This window comes from Epinephelus lanceolatus, chromosome 21, assembly GCF_041903045.1.
Source record: "Epinephelus lanceolatus isolate andai-2023 chromosome 21, ASM4190304v1, whole genome shotgun sequence".
In the NCBI taxonomy this organism is placed as follows: Eukaryota; Metazoa; Chordata; class Actinopteri; order Perciformes; family Serranidae; genus Epinephelus; species Epinephelus lanceolatus.
This window is the reverse complement of record NC_135754.1, coordinates 23756660-23770571: the sequence shown is the minus strand read 5'-3', so window position 1 is coordinate 23770571 and position 13912 is coordinate 23756660. Positions and strand designations below refer to the sequence as shown.

Here is a 13912-nt window from a genome sequence, read left to right as displayed (position 1 = left end):
GAGAGGGAGAGGAAGCTCAAGGTCAGCGTGAGGACAATGTGGTCCTCTGAGTTGGACAGAGACACAGCCGCAGTCACCTCTGTGCTAATCAGCCCTTCGGCTGGCTGATGAGATGTCAGTTAGTTGTGTGTGTGGAAAAACCTCTCCCTTCGCTTTTTTGGCTGCAAATTGCAGGGGCTGGTGGGGCGGAGTAACAATGTGTGTGTATATATGTGTGTATGTGTGCCACTCTGGAGTGTAAGCAGGCTGACGTGCTGCTTGTGGTGCCAGTATTGCGCTTTTTTTTTTTTCCCCTGCTTTTGCCCTCCCCTTCGCCTCTTTTTCTTGCATATTATGCTACGGTGACTGAAGCTGAACTCAGCTTTCCCCTGCAGTGAGGGCAAGAATACAACTGCCAATTAATGCTATATGCAGTGTGCCAGTGTTAACAGTGTGAGGCATTCTGCCTCAAGTTGCTGCGCTGTTTGAAAAAGAAAGGTGGGCTAGCTGTTTTCCTCGGGCGTGGCTAACCTTTCGCAGGCTAACGGGGATTGTGCCATTAGCTGAGGGCGTAAACGAACAGCGTCCACAGCTGTGATCAGGTTTGCGACCTAACAGCACCGCAGCTTGTGTCTCGTTGGGTGAGTTTTGTGTATCAGGCCAGTTGGCAGAGGCGAGTGTCTCCTCCGTCTATCCTTGGGTTATTTCTGACCATCTGTGCCCAGTCATTAACAGGCCTTTTCACAGTCAATTGTCTTGTTTGTCTCCCCTCTTCTTCTTACTTGCTCCGTACATGACCGTGAGGTGGGCTGAGTGCTTCTTTCTTTTCCCTGAATATAAACGGCATAAGTTAGGAGAGGCCATTTTATTAGCAGGGGCTAAGGAGAGCTGTGGAGCCATAGGTTAATTCAAAGTGGCATCATGGAGGATGCATCAAGCAGTGGAGATCAAATTACAGGGCAAAGCGCTCAGTGGTAAGAAAAACAAGCCAGTGGTATGCTGCAGAATGTGTGCGTGCATGCTGTGTGTGTTTAGCAGCAAGTGTATGTGTGTCTGAGAGACTGGAGAAAGAGACGGGGGGGGGGGGAGGCAAAGGAGACAGCAAAAGGAGAGGAGGAGGAGGGGGGTGTCCATAGAGGGCCAAGGGGGATGGGGATAGAAGGAAAGAGGGAGTGAAGGCAAGGGGGGGGGGGCTAACTGGGCCAGCACGCACACATCACCCCCACCAATTAGAGTCACTCATCTCCCTTTCACACAATACATCACCCTCCATTTCTGATGTTTACAATCGTCGGGGAAAGAAATAACTGTAAACATCACTGCAGCAGCGATGGCATTCAGCAAAAAAAAAAAGAGAGAGATATCCTCTGCCTGAAATGCGTTTAGCCATTCCTTCTTCCCCCTCACGCCTTTGTTATTGGTCTTTGTGCAATGATTTGCCTAAGGACCCAGATTTCCTAGCAACAGCCTGCCACCAAACATTTGGCAGGAGTTCAACATTCTCTCTCTTTGTGAGAAATGGCAGTGCTGCCTCCCTGCTCTACGTCTGCCACCAGCCCTGCTGCTGCTGCCGCCGCCACCGCCGCTGCTGCTGGATGAGCCAGACTGGCTGCAAGAGCCCTCTAATAATTCTGTTTTCATCCAATCACACCACATAGTAGCAGGCACCTTGAGAGCCTCTGCCAGGAATCATCAATCACCTCTTTAACACACATGCTCCGGCGAACACGGACGCACGTGCGAGGCAAATAACATGCTAACGTACACACATGCACGCTTTTCGGTAATTACATTTACAGATTAGAGTGTACAAGACTGCGTATACCGCCCAGCAGTCGTTTAATGAAAATCAACAAAGCACATTAATACACAGCAGAGGTTGATACAGTGAGAGAGGGAGAGGGAGAGAAAATGTACAATGTGGCTGTAAATTGGGTAAATACATCTGAGTGCTCTCGACAAGGTTAATGGAGAGAGGAGGCCTTAGTGAACACCGGTCTAGACACGCCACACAGTATTAAGTGGGAATAGCTGTGGCAGTGTATCTGGCTAAGTACTTTGGAAGTGCGAATGGGACCCTAATAAAGCGAATGATCCCCCTGTTTTGACAAAGAGGCCCAGGAGGGACGCTGGAAACGACGTTTGAGATTCTGAGCACTGACAAACACCCATTTGTGGCCCTTCTATTCCCCCCTCAAATCCCACGGAAGCTTTTCCCTGCGCGTAAGACTGTCGGATGTGGGCAAAACCCAACTGCCAATTTGCAGAGGATGTGCCGTGTTTGCTAATGCGAAGCAGAGGCTAAAAATGAGACCACACAAACTCTGGAGGATGGACTGACTGATCTGCTTTCTGGCACGAGCACTGACAGCTTTTTTTTTTCCTTCTTGTTTGTTTGTTTCTGCGACTGGGCGGCTAATTATGAAACCTCTGTCATTATTGGACTACAGTACACTCATGTTTAGAGGGGCTTGTGGGCAACATGGGGACCATTGTGAATTTCACTTGGGACAGAATGCCAAGGAGTATGTTGATGGCTGTAAATGCTGATTTATGCCGATAATGAACTGCTTAAAGACGTGGAATGTGGTGCAATTTCAGGGCTATCGTCTTGACTGGAGATCAGACAAAATGTTGATCTGCCAGAATTAAATGTAATCCCAAACAGTGAAACACGAGCATGGCAGGCCATCCTACCCCAGAAGCTGTAAGTGAAGACATTACCTCAGTGGTGCAGCTTGAGTGTGTGTGAATGTCTAAGCTCACATCTGTCCTCCTCAATCTGTGTGTGTGTGTTTTGTCTGTAGGGGGAAGATTGTGTAGGAGGGGGTAAAGCCGAATGAACTCGAATAATCAATTTTCACACTTTCACAGCACCTGTTGGCTTGTCTTCACGTAAAAAAGAAATGAATGAATGCATTACATGTAGAACAATTTCACACTGTGCTGCAGCTTCGCGCACAAAGACGAGGGGAAAATAGGGAGAATGGAGCTGTATTGTCTCAATAGGTAACATAGCTCATTTCACTCGACAAAGGATGAATGGATATATTGACAATGCTGAAGGCGCGCTGAGGCATTCCCTGAATAAAGCCTCTTAACATTTTGTCCTCTTCTGGCAATAGAGTTGGGGAACAGTCATTTTGAATGTAGAGGGTCTCACTTACCGCAATATAATAGACCTTGGCTTTCTTCACCAGCTCCCAGTTGCTGTCCAAGTCCAGGTGTTTTTCCTTTTTGTAGCAGTTTGCCGCTGCCAGGTTAGCAACAAGGGACCTGCCGAGACAGACCCCATAAATCTTCCGCCTCGCTTATCATCCATCTTAATTTTGTCTCAAAAACATCCCTAAAAACACTCGGGCCCCAGACTTTCCTTTGTTCTTTCACGATATAAAAGGATGATAATGGTTTCTTAGAATGTCTGCACCAAGGTGAAATAAAGTCATCTGGATGTCTTTATTTTTCTTTCTTTTAAAAAAAAGGTGTGTGTGTGTGTGTGTGTGTGTGTGTGTGGGGGGGGGGGGTTATCTCAAACACCACAAAAAAGGAGAGATAAAAATAAGCAGAGGGACTTTCAAGGCCAACAATGAGCCACAAATTATTCATATTATCACATCACCTGGAGAAGTGGTCCATTGTTAACAAAGGTGGAAAAACAACAGAAATGCATTACTAAATGAACACTTGAGCTGAGTAGTGAGCGGTGGGAGCTGGAAGTGAAGCAGGTGGCATTATCTTAACATAGCTCATTAGCCAGTCCTCGTGAGCTGTCGCTTTATGAGCGGCCATCAAAATGAGTGCAACCATCATCGCTACTTAGGGGAAAACTGTTAGGCGACCATATGACAGGTGGGTGCCGCTACGGGAAGGGGTCTGTTCTCACGTGGCGAAAAAGAAAAAAAAAAAGTGCTCACACTGGTTTAGCATCACAGAGAAGACTAACAGTGTGCTAAGTTGATCAGAGTGCGATGACGACGGCTGCGGTATGACAGCAGGATTAGGACTGCACTTGACCTGAGCTGCAGTAATGGACTCAAAGGTTAGAACAAGCATGACAGACAAAATGAGTGTCATTAGTGAGGAAGTCCAACAGACGTGAGCAAAGCACGGCACTCTCAAATAACAGTGGGATCTAATGATATCTTACATTCAAAAGGTAAAACTGAAACACTACAATAAGCTACTAGGGAAACCAAACGCTGATCAGCCTCTCCAGGAATTGGCAAATTCAGACTGGAACAAAGTTTTCCAATTTTAACAATTACCAGTTTCCTACATAAAAAAGAGTGCAATTCAGGTCAAGTTCTATCTACCAATCTCAAAGAAATATCAAGCATCAATTTCCATAATGACACTTCCTTGTAACTATGGTGACAAGGGCTTTGTTACCCTACAGCTTGTCTTCTCGGGCTGTGTACCCTCCAACCAAGATCTGCCAGTGGATATAATATAAAGTTGCCAAAACTGAACTATTCCTAATTAAACCGGGCTCTGAAGCCAATTTGACATGGTGGCCAAACTGTGGAATTACAAAGTCCAGGTCTGTAACATGATCCCATGGGGCCTTTTCCCAGAGACTTATATTGGGAGAGGGATATCTGTAAATCAGCGGGTTAATTTTTTGAGCATCACAATACCTGTAAAATGACTTTGTCACTCTCAGGATTTGATCCAGTGGCGATCGATCGATCGATTTGGTCTGATGACATTTTAAAAGTCTAAAAGAGCTGCATGATTAAATAATTTTATCCCCATTCAAGTTAGTGGAGGGCTGAACCAGAGGTTAGCTGCTCAGCTGGTGGAGGTCTCTAGTGCACGTCTTCTATTGGTCCCACAGTATGGAAGATTTGGGTGTTTTATACCTTTTGTAGTAATGAATGGGCCCCGCCTTTGACGCAGTATCCAGTTCGCTTTATATATCCATGAATCCAACTCATAAAGCCCGTACACATGCTGGATTATTTGCGGCCTCAAATTTATTGTTTTCAATGTAGACGTGCGGAAGGCAACCTCAAAAGCAAGAGCGAAGCAGGCAAGTGTGGTAGACCCCTTAAGACCCATTTTTTCAGGCCGCGACAGCTGTATCTTGACATAAACAAAGTTGCACCATTTTTCTGGTGACAAGGAACAGCCAATCACAATTGGTAGATGTCTTCCTTTTGTCCCATAACTACCTGTCTAATATAAATATAAGGAGAAGCTGATCATTTAAGTGCCTTAGGGCCACCCAGAGCTTAACATCTGTCCCACGGACAACATTTTAGACCTAATACACATTGAAAAACGACTGGAAGAAGATCAACTCCGACTCTGGGATTTCTGGTAAGAAGGCTATGATACAGTGCTAGTTATGGTTCCTTAGCAGGGTCAGGCGCAACCTGCCACCACGTCCTTGAAGGTTGGCACAGATTTGGCACAAGAGTAGCAACCAGCGCCTGACCTCATGCTTTTCGGGTGGTTAAAAACGTGGATTGTGTCTTGGCACTTACAGATTAAACTAAGGGGGGAAAAAAGTTACAGAGAACCATTCAACCTCTTGTACAGATAGTCAACTACACAGGCTAGCAACAACGTTTACTCTAACTTAAAGTATTCTAAGTACTGGAAATGTATCCCCAAATAACATAAAACTGTTCACACTGACTGACTGACTGACTGATTGAACCTTTGATTACAGATTATTATAACTGAAACAACATATTTCCAAATGGCTAAAATGAAAATATTCATGGATACATACAGCATCCCCACAGACTGCAACTGAAATGGTCAGTCTGACTAGGGGAGGTAGATTTTTTTTTCCGTAAGACTTGCACTAATCAAAGCCTCGGGGCTGTGACACACCGGCTCCCAATCCTTCAAAGCCATCACCCTTCCAATCTGGCCCTGCCGGCGACCTTTCCTCTGGCCTCCTGAGCTGTCTGTTAAACACCTGTAAGAAATATTACCGAGCTCGTCTCCCTGAGCACGGCACCTGACCTTTTCAGGTGTCAGAGCCACATCAAACAAGCCCACTAAGACCATTCAGCGGGGCCGGCTCCCGGGGCGGTCGAGGTCCAGCCGTTGACTGACTGACAACTCCAGTAGCAGCAGATGAAGGGCTGCAGAGGAGGGGAGTGTTTAGAGAAGGAGGTTATTGATCCACACCTGGTCTATCATGAACTGGAGCCTTCGCTGTTAGTGATATTTGTGTGCACGCGTGTGTGCAGGCTTTGACCTCTGCTGTCTCAGACGTGCTGATGATGATACTAGCGTGAGAGTCGCCAGAGATGCTAAAGCCCCTTTTACAGCCGAGAAGGCTGACAGGTGAGAGCTGGGATAGCCCAGCCATCTCTAACACATTGCTACTGTCAGCCTATAGATGGATGACAACCCACTGGGGCGGCAGAGACTGAGTGGGGGCCTGGAAAAACACACTCAAGCTGTTCTTTTTCCTTTTGATGTGTGAGCTGAGCTATGATTCCCTGTTATGACTTCCAGCCCCGAGGAGTCAACTGCCTGCCTGAGGATGTAAAAATGAACCAGAAGGACTATTTTGAATCTGAGCTACTCAGCAAGAGGGTCATTTCTTGGTCAGGGGTGACTGAAAGGTGGCTAACCTATTGTCCCCGGTGATGCAGGCTGCACAGGTACCAGTTGGCTCCACGTTTTGTTCATAGTAATGCGCGTCGACGTGGGCTTCTTCAGCCTTCTTCTTCAGGATCTCCCCGAATTGGTCGGTACCGATGCACCCGAAGAAAGTAGCCACCTTGTGGGGTTTCTGGATCATCCACTAGGAAAGAGAAAATAAAAACAGCAGTTACAGTGAGCTCAGTTTACAAAATATAAGTCTGTTTGAAGGGTCAAGTTCAGCTAAGGCAGATGGCATACAAACTGTAGCTTCACAGCAAACATACTGCTTGTGATATATGAGGGCTGCGAGCTGTCGTAAACAACCCAAGACCAATTCCACTCCACATAGAGGCACTATTCTCATCCAAGCACTCCCTCTTCCATGTGTGCTAAAAACAGTCTCATCTCCTTATTTACACAAACCCCATAATTCAAGGCTCCATCCTACTTATGCAAACACAGACTGTGTGTGTGAGAGAGAGTGTGTACCTGCTACCACAGGACACTCCCTGAACTGCTCGTCGGCCATTTTTTGGTCTCGACAGTCCTGATGTACTCAGTGACTTTTACCTGATGAGAGAGGGGGAGGAGGGTGGGGGTTGCTCAAATTCTACAGCGCTCAGGTTTAACCTCCAAAGATTTATTGACGTACAGTACGTGCTGCTGTTTGCTCATTTTATTGCAGCCTCCTGTTTTGTTGCTGACGGGGGCCCCTTGTGAATGAGATGTTGCTGCTTTTGGGGATGACCTGTATATGTGTGAAATTAATCATTTCACACGACCAAATAGCATCTCGGTGGGGGAAGAAAAATGCATTTTCATCACCCATCCAGAGATGCTCTCCCCTGTTATTTTGCACTCCCCCTTCTGGTCTCTGGGTAACTAGTTCAGATGGGGAAAAAATTGGAGAGAAAAAATTACCCAGGAAAAAAATGCATTACTTTAATCAAGGGTCAGGTGTGTTTTCATACCAAGGCTGCCAATTTACAAACATAGCTGACCTGTGAGGCTCATGGCTTTTACCTGGTAACAAATCAGCCTGCAAATAATGATGATTATTGTCACTCTCCATCATTCCCTTTGTTCTTTGATGAAAAATTCCATCAGAAAATCCCACAGCCTAAGGTATTTTCAAATTGCGTGGTTTGTATGACCAGTAGTCAAAAATCCAAAAGTACTCGACTTAGAGAGATATTAAACAGAAGAGAGTGACATCTTGTATGGAAGCAATCTCAGAGCCCATTGGCTACCAGTCTGACTACAATTTAGCCTGTGGGGGCAACGACAAATATTTTGAGGTTTCCATTGGAGCCAGCAGATATCCTGGTCAAGACTTTCTCCTTTGGGTCCGGTTATTGTTTACAGTCCAATTAGCAACCTGAAGCACTACAAACACAGCTACAACAGATACAGGGTTCCTACAGCCTACAGAAAGTTAGATTTAAGACTTTTTAAGACATATCTAAGGCTACTCGAAATGTAATTCAAGACCAATTTTACAATTACAAAAACTGAAGGAAAAAAACATGAACTGATATCAATTACTTAGGGTTAGGGACAATTTTTCTCAAATGTCTTATGGCAGAGACATGAAATGGGAAATACCTAGTGTTTGTTGGTGAGTTTTCTTGTGTTTCTAACTGCATGTGGAATTCCACTGCCTTGTTTGCCATTCTGCCAAGTATGAAATTCACCAAGCCTTGTATGCATTGCCTTGTACCAGTTTGAGTCATGCCACAAATCTTGGTTAAATAGACCATTTTCATTGGATTTGCACTTCCTCATGTCGTCCAGGGTTCAATGACATCAAGCTAGCAGCCAGTGGATGCTCTGCTCTGTGCATTCCAGGCGGAAATAAATATGTGTTGTTGGTTTAACTAACCTGACCTGCATGATGTTTAAACTAGAGGTATTTGGTTAATTATTTAAAAGAAAAAAAAGATTAATAAAAAAGTCCCTATTCTTATGGCTTAGAATTTTAAGACTTTTGAAAGACTGTTTTGAAACATTACCATAGAGCAAATCCACCAGAGCATAACATTTTTACATGCCGTAGTGAGTACTGATTTTTAAAAGCTATCAGTTATGTAGTCATGTATAGGGGTGGGTAGGTGGGTGGGATGGGAGGTAGGGTAGGTATACAATATGCATATGATGTGTATCTGTATGTAAATATGTGTATTTGTTGTTGTTGTGTATGTGTATGTTGTTTTGTATGTTTTTTTAAAGGCCCTTCTAGGGAGGGGCATTGGAAATTAGCAGTAGCTACGAATGCTGTGATACATTGCATTGGTTAATTGCTGTGCAATTCTCTATGTATATGTATCTGTCCCTATCAAATAAACATGAAAATGAAAATGAAATAATATGCTATACATCAATACAACCATTATATCACAATTTTTAATATGTTTGAACTTATGTCCATACTAATGAAATAAATTGCTAAAAAAAAAAAGTGCAACAAACCACAAAAAAATGATATTAGGTTTTTTTAAACACATTTTTCTAAATACATGCAAGAAAATCAGTTCATGCTCATTACGTGGTGATGCTTATTCCAACGTAGGAAGTGCCGTGAATACCCGCGGTCTGGATTATGATGTTTTTGTTGTGTGCATTTTTTCTGGATTTCTACAGACCCATTAGTGCAAGGAAACAGCGCTCCGGGACACGATGAATGCGTGATATGTTAATGTAACTCCTCCAGTTATATATGCAAAAAGAATTATTGCTCTATCTTATTTGGTTGCAATTCTACGGGCATTTAAAAATAGATATGCAAATACCAGTTAAGGCCTTTAGATGAATGAATTCAATGCCTTTTAAGACTTTTCATGGATCCACAGGAACCCTGAGATATCTGCACATGAATGCAGAAGCTATTAAAAAGCTAACCGTCAAGAATCAGAATGTGGATTAAAGAAATGGTGTCAAACATATCAATTGAGAAGATAACATATATTTTTATGTACAACTAAACCTTTGTTATGTATAACCAAATAATTTAATGATATCTGAGACTTTTTATGTACTTCTTGAAACATGATGGTAATGTTGGAAACTTGCTTCAGCACAAACAGGCTCTGAGGGAGTAGAGTAGCATTATAAGGTAAAGGTAAAGGTAAAGTTCCACTGATTGTCACACACCTGAATGTGTGAAATTTGTTCTCCGCATTTGACCCATCCCCTGAGGGAGCGGTGAGCAGCAGCGGTGCCGCGCTCGGGAATCATGTGGTGATCTAACCCCCCAATTCCAACCCCTGATGCTGAGTGCCAAGCAGGGAGGCAATGGGTCCCATTTTTATAGTCTTTGGTATGACCCGGCCGGGGATCGAACCCACGACCTCCCAGTCTCAGGGCGGACACTCTACCACAAGGCCACTGAGCTGGTTATGATCTGAGAAACACCCTTTACTTTAGTTATCTTATATTTATTATTTACTGAGTTTTTTTTTTTAATATATATGTGTATTATGTCTGTACACAGTTGATGGGGATGGGGTAATGCGAGGTAGAGCAATGGGAAAAATGTTTGCTGTGTTTTATATAACTGCTATTCATTGTACAAGTTGACCAATAAATATATTGTTTATTCTTTTGCCCTCCACACGGACTGTTTACCTGCAGGCAACCAAAGCCTGCTCAAACGCAAACCAGAACACTTCCAATACCAAAATCTTGTCCTGTTGCACACATATTCTACATTCATATGCAGACATCTGTTTATATAGATTAGTTTAGTAGTTGCTGCAATGTTTGCTTGACAAATAACTATGAAGCAATTATCAATCATCAATGCACTAATCAATTACTCGACTAATCTTTTCAGCCCTAGTGGCAGCAAATGAAATAATGCCACATATGCCTGCTGTATCTTGGCCCATGAGCGGACCTTCCACGTGTCAACTTGAGTCGTGGCTCAGTCACTCAGTCCTGTCCCGTCCCCCCCCCCCCACCAACTTTTCCTCCCCACCTGGCTGAAATACACAAACAAGTACAAACACGCACGCGCAAATCCACAGCAAAAGCCGACAGAAGCAAGCTCTTCTTCCCTAACCTCTTGCTGCAGGCACCTCACACTTATCAAGGTCACTGGCTCGGGTACACGTCAAGTCCTATCTGATTTTCTCTTCGCCGTGATGAGCTCCGAATCCAAGGTTAGGAGCTGCAGGCTGTAAATAATGACAGCGCGGCCCCTCCATTTGCAGGCCTCTCAGGTGGGAATAGAGAGGGCCACTCAGGGGCCCCCGTCCCTCTGATGACAGCATGGTGAATCACAGTGGAACCACCGACCTCGCAACCAAACCCCCCCCCCCCCATCTGAACTCTCCTGCCTCCTCCACCTCCTCTTCTTCTCTCTCTCTCTGACCGTCGGCTGTACTCTCACTGCCAGCTCAGCTTGTCATTTTACAGGGTCATTAACAGACACACATACACACTAACATGTGCATGAGTACACAGTGCACCCACGCAGGGAAAAGACTGACACACACACACACACATATATACACACATACAGAGACATCCTCTCTAGTGCCACCACATCAAAACTCCCTCCCTTCCGAAAAAACCCACCCCTGCTTTTGCCAGAAGCTGCTCTCCTACTCCAATAAACACAAAGCAGCAATAGATAAGAAGAAAATGTCTTCATTATGAGCATGTAAAAAAATGTATCTTGCAGGTTTTTTTTCTCTCCTCTGTGGTGCACAGGAGCGGGGAGTTATATCAATTCATTTCCATCCCTGGCACCCTGCAGACAATCCCTCTCCATTCCCAGATTACGTGAGATAATACCTCCATTATGACAAAAGCGCTATTCGCGGGGTCGCCAAGAGGTCAACCAACCCTGCGCTGGGTATTCATGCTTAGTCACATCCCAATTATACCGCAGTGGCAGAGGCAGAAATTGGCAAATGTACATCAAGGCGCTTCATTACTGAGGGCCGCTCCAGTGAAATTAAGCAGCAGATGAGACAGAGTGAGATTTGCCCCCAGGCGGCATGTTAGAGAGGGAGAGAGGAGGAGGATGGGAAGAAAGAGGGAAGCTGAAGTAACAGATTTTTCTGAAGGTGCTGGGAGCTTGTATCTTGCACAGCAGCTCATGTATATTTACTTAACTAGGGAGAACGCTGGTCCCCAAAGATTAATAAGTTCCCATGATACACCACAGCGACATATCTCTAGGTGCGTTTAGATACGGAAGAAAAACCTAATACAAACAAGCGAGAAAAATATCCCTGAAAAGCAGGGGGTAAGATACTGCAAAGGCGTACACGCTAAAGGCAAAGTAATAAGTATACATTATGTTAAGTGGAGAATAAGTCTGGCGTCTCTTTCTGTTTGGCTTCCATTTACCCAAATAATCTCACCCAACCCACCCGCCCGCCTGCCAGCCAGCCCGCACTACACTGGCCCTGGGGCCCCCAGATAGCTATTAATTATGACATCTCATGGTTGCAAGGAGCCCCACTTGGGGAGCTGACCTAGGCCTGCTCCTCAACATCCAGCAGCTGCCACTCTTCACTATGGAGGCAGCCGCCTCGCGTGGCAGCTTCCAGGAGGGCAATTACACAGCCCAGATGAGATGAGGCGGCTGAATGTTTGGGACTTGAGCGCTCAGACTGCCATTAGCACTATAAGCTATTACATTCCCTCTTCTTCTCTGTTTTTTTTTTTTTGCGCTCCCCTCCCTTCTTCCGTCTCCCCGCTCACTTGCTGCTGTATATTGATGAAGTGGTAATAGGACCTCTAGTTAGATATTCCTCCTGTAAAAACATTGTCTTGTTTCGAGTCTCCCTCAGGGGTCAATGTATTCTCCCGGAGTTGCTGGGAATCATTTCTGCTCTATTAATGATGCAATTCCAATGCAATTCAGATCTACTGAAGACGCTGCACAGTGGGCTTTTGTGGAGAGTTGATAGATGACACTGTGTGTTATCCTGCAGTTCGACAACAAAGTGGCGCCTTCTGCACATCACTGGGACGTTGGTTGGCCCGTCACTCCAGTTTCCACCCTCTCATGCTGCTCAGCTCATCCTTAAAACAAGGACAGAGTAAAAGTCTTCATTCTCCTCGCTTCACCTCACCAGCGGGGTCCTCTTGAGAAGAACATGTCCGTGCCTAATGATGGTCACATTAATTATAGGCTTATCAACCCGGCAAAAATTCAATAGGGCTATTTATAGAGGCCTAAAATAGCTGAGGGCGAGGGTGCTGCACGCCGGGGTGGCCTGTAACAGCCTCCCCTCGCTGCACGGCCTGTCTTTTAGAGCCAGAGGTGGAGGCTGATACCCGTGTTTCTTTTTACTGTGCAGTTAAAACAACTAGCAAACATCTGTCCATCAGGACCTGTCATGGCGAGCGCTTTTATATAAAGCACGGCGGAGCGGAGGGCCCTCACCACGAGCGCTGACATTGATGAGGTCTGGCAGCTTCCATTAAATCACTCTTTCCTGTAAAGTGCAGGGCATCAAAGCAACCGGCTGAGGATTTTTCACTCAATCAGGTAACACACAAGCCACCCCCCTCTTCTCCACCACCACCACACTCCCTGTCCTCTCAGGGGCTGGAGCCTTCTGGTCAATAACTCCAATCAGTTCAATTTCATGCACAGTTAGCCATGTTGGGGTGCTAGGGCACTGCTCGCGTCGGGGTTGCATATGTTGTTGTCGCTGTTGTTGTTTTTCTTTAATTTTTTCTCGTCCCTGGGAGGGTTGATAAGTGGGGTGGGGACCTGTACTGTGTAAAAGTGGAGACTAGCCAGGGCTAGCATGCTTGTTTTAACCCTGCCTCACCACAGCGGGCTCCCTGCCAAGCCATTAAAAAGTCTCTGTGCTCTGCTTCAGTGACACAGCTAAAAGAATAGAGAGCAGGCGAGAGGGAGAGCTGTAAATGATCAACACGATAATGAGCTGATTATCAGTCAAAGGCATGGATAAGCTCTCTCTCCAGTAATTTCCTTTCAGATCAGTCAACCACATTCTCCTCTCTGCAATCAACACTCAAAGGGGAGGCATAGCATGTAGCCCGATGGGAATCCGGCCCAATATCAGCTTCAAATATCCAGATCCTCGTTGTCTTCTGATCAGCGCCTGGCTCGTCCCTTGCTGACACACCAGCATGGTGGGGAGGCTTGTGTATCACTACTCAAGTCTCCTTTTGTAATGGTTGTTTCACAGTTGTCGTGCAGCTTTAGGCTCTGGCTGCAGGACAATATAAAGCTGACTGATGCTCTAATGATGTTCAAATGTACTGTGCAATCTCCAAGTATTTGGACAGTGACTCATTTCCTTTTGTTATGGTTCGACTTTAGCTTAGG

General features: G+C 45.3%; 1 protein-coding gene across 2 annotated transcripts in view; it reads right to left on the bottom strand.

The window, feature by feature from the left end:
• adkb (adenosine kinase b) overlaps window positions 1–13912 on the bottom strand; it is a 142355-nt gene that overhangs the window by 78096 nt on the left and 50347 nt on the right. For both annotated transcript variants that reach the window (XM_078163212.1, XM_078163213.1), the window contains exons 5-6: window positions 6579–6751; window positions 3147–3255 (exon numbers count right to left, since the gene is read on the bottom strand). In XM_078163212.1, coding sequence (XP_078019338.1) covers window positions 3147–3255; window positions 6579–6751 — 282 coding nt within the window. The remainder of the gene's footprint in view (window positions 1–3146; window positions 3256–6578; window positions 6752–13912) is intronic.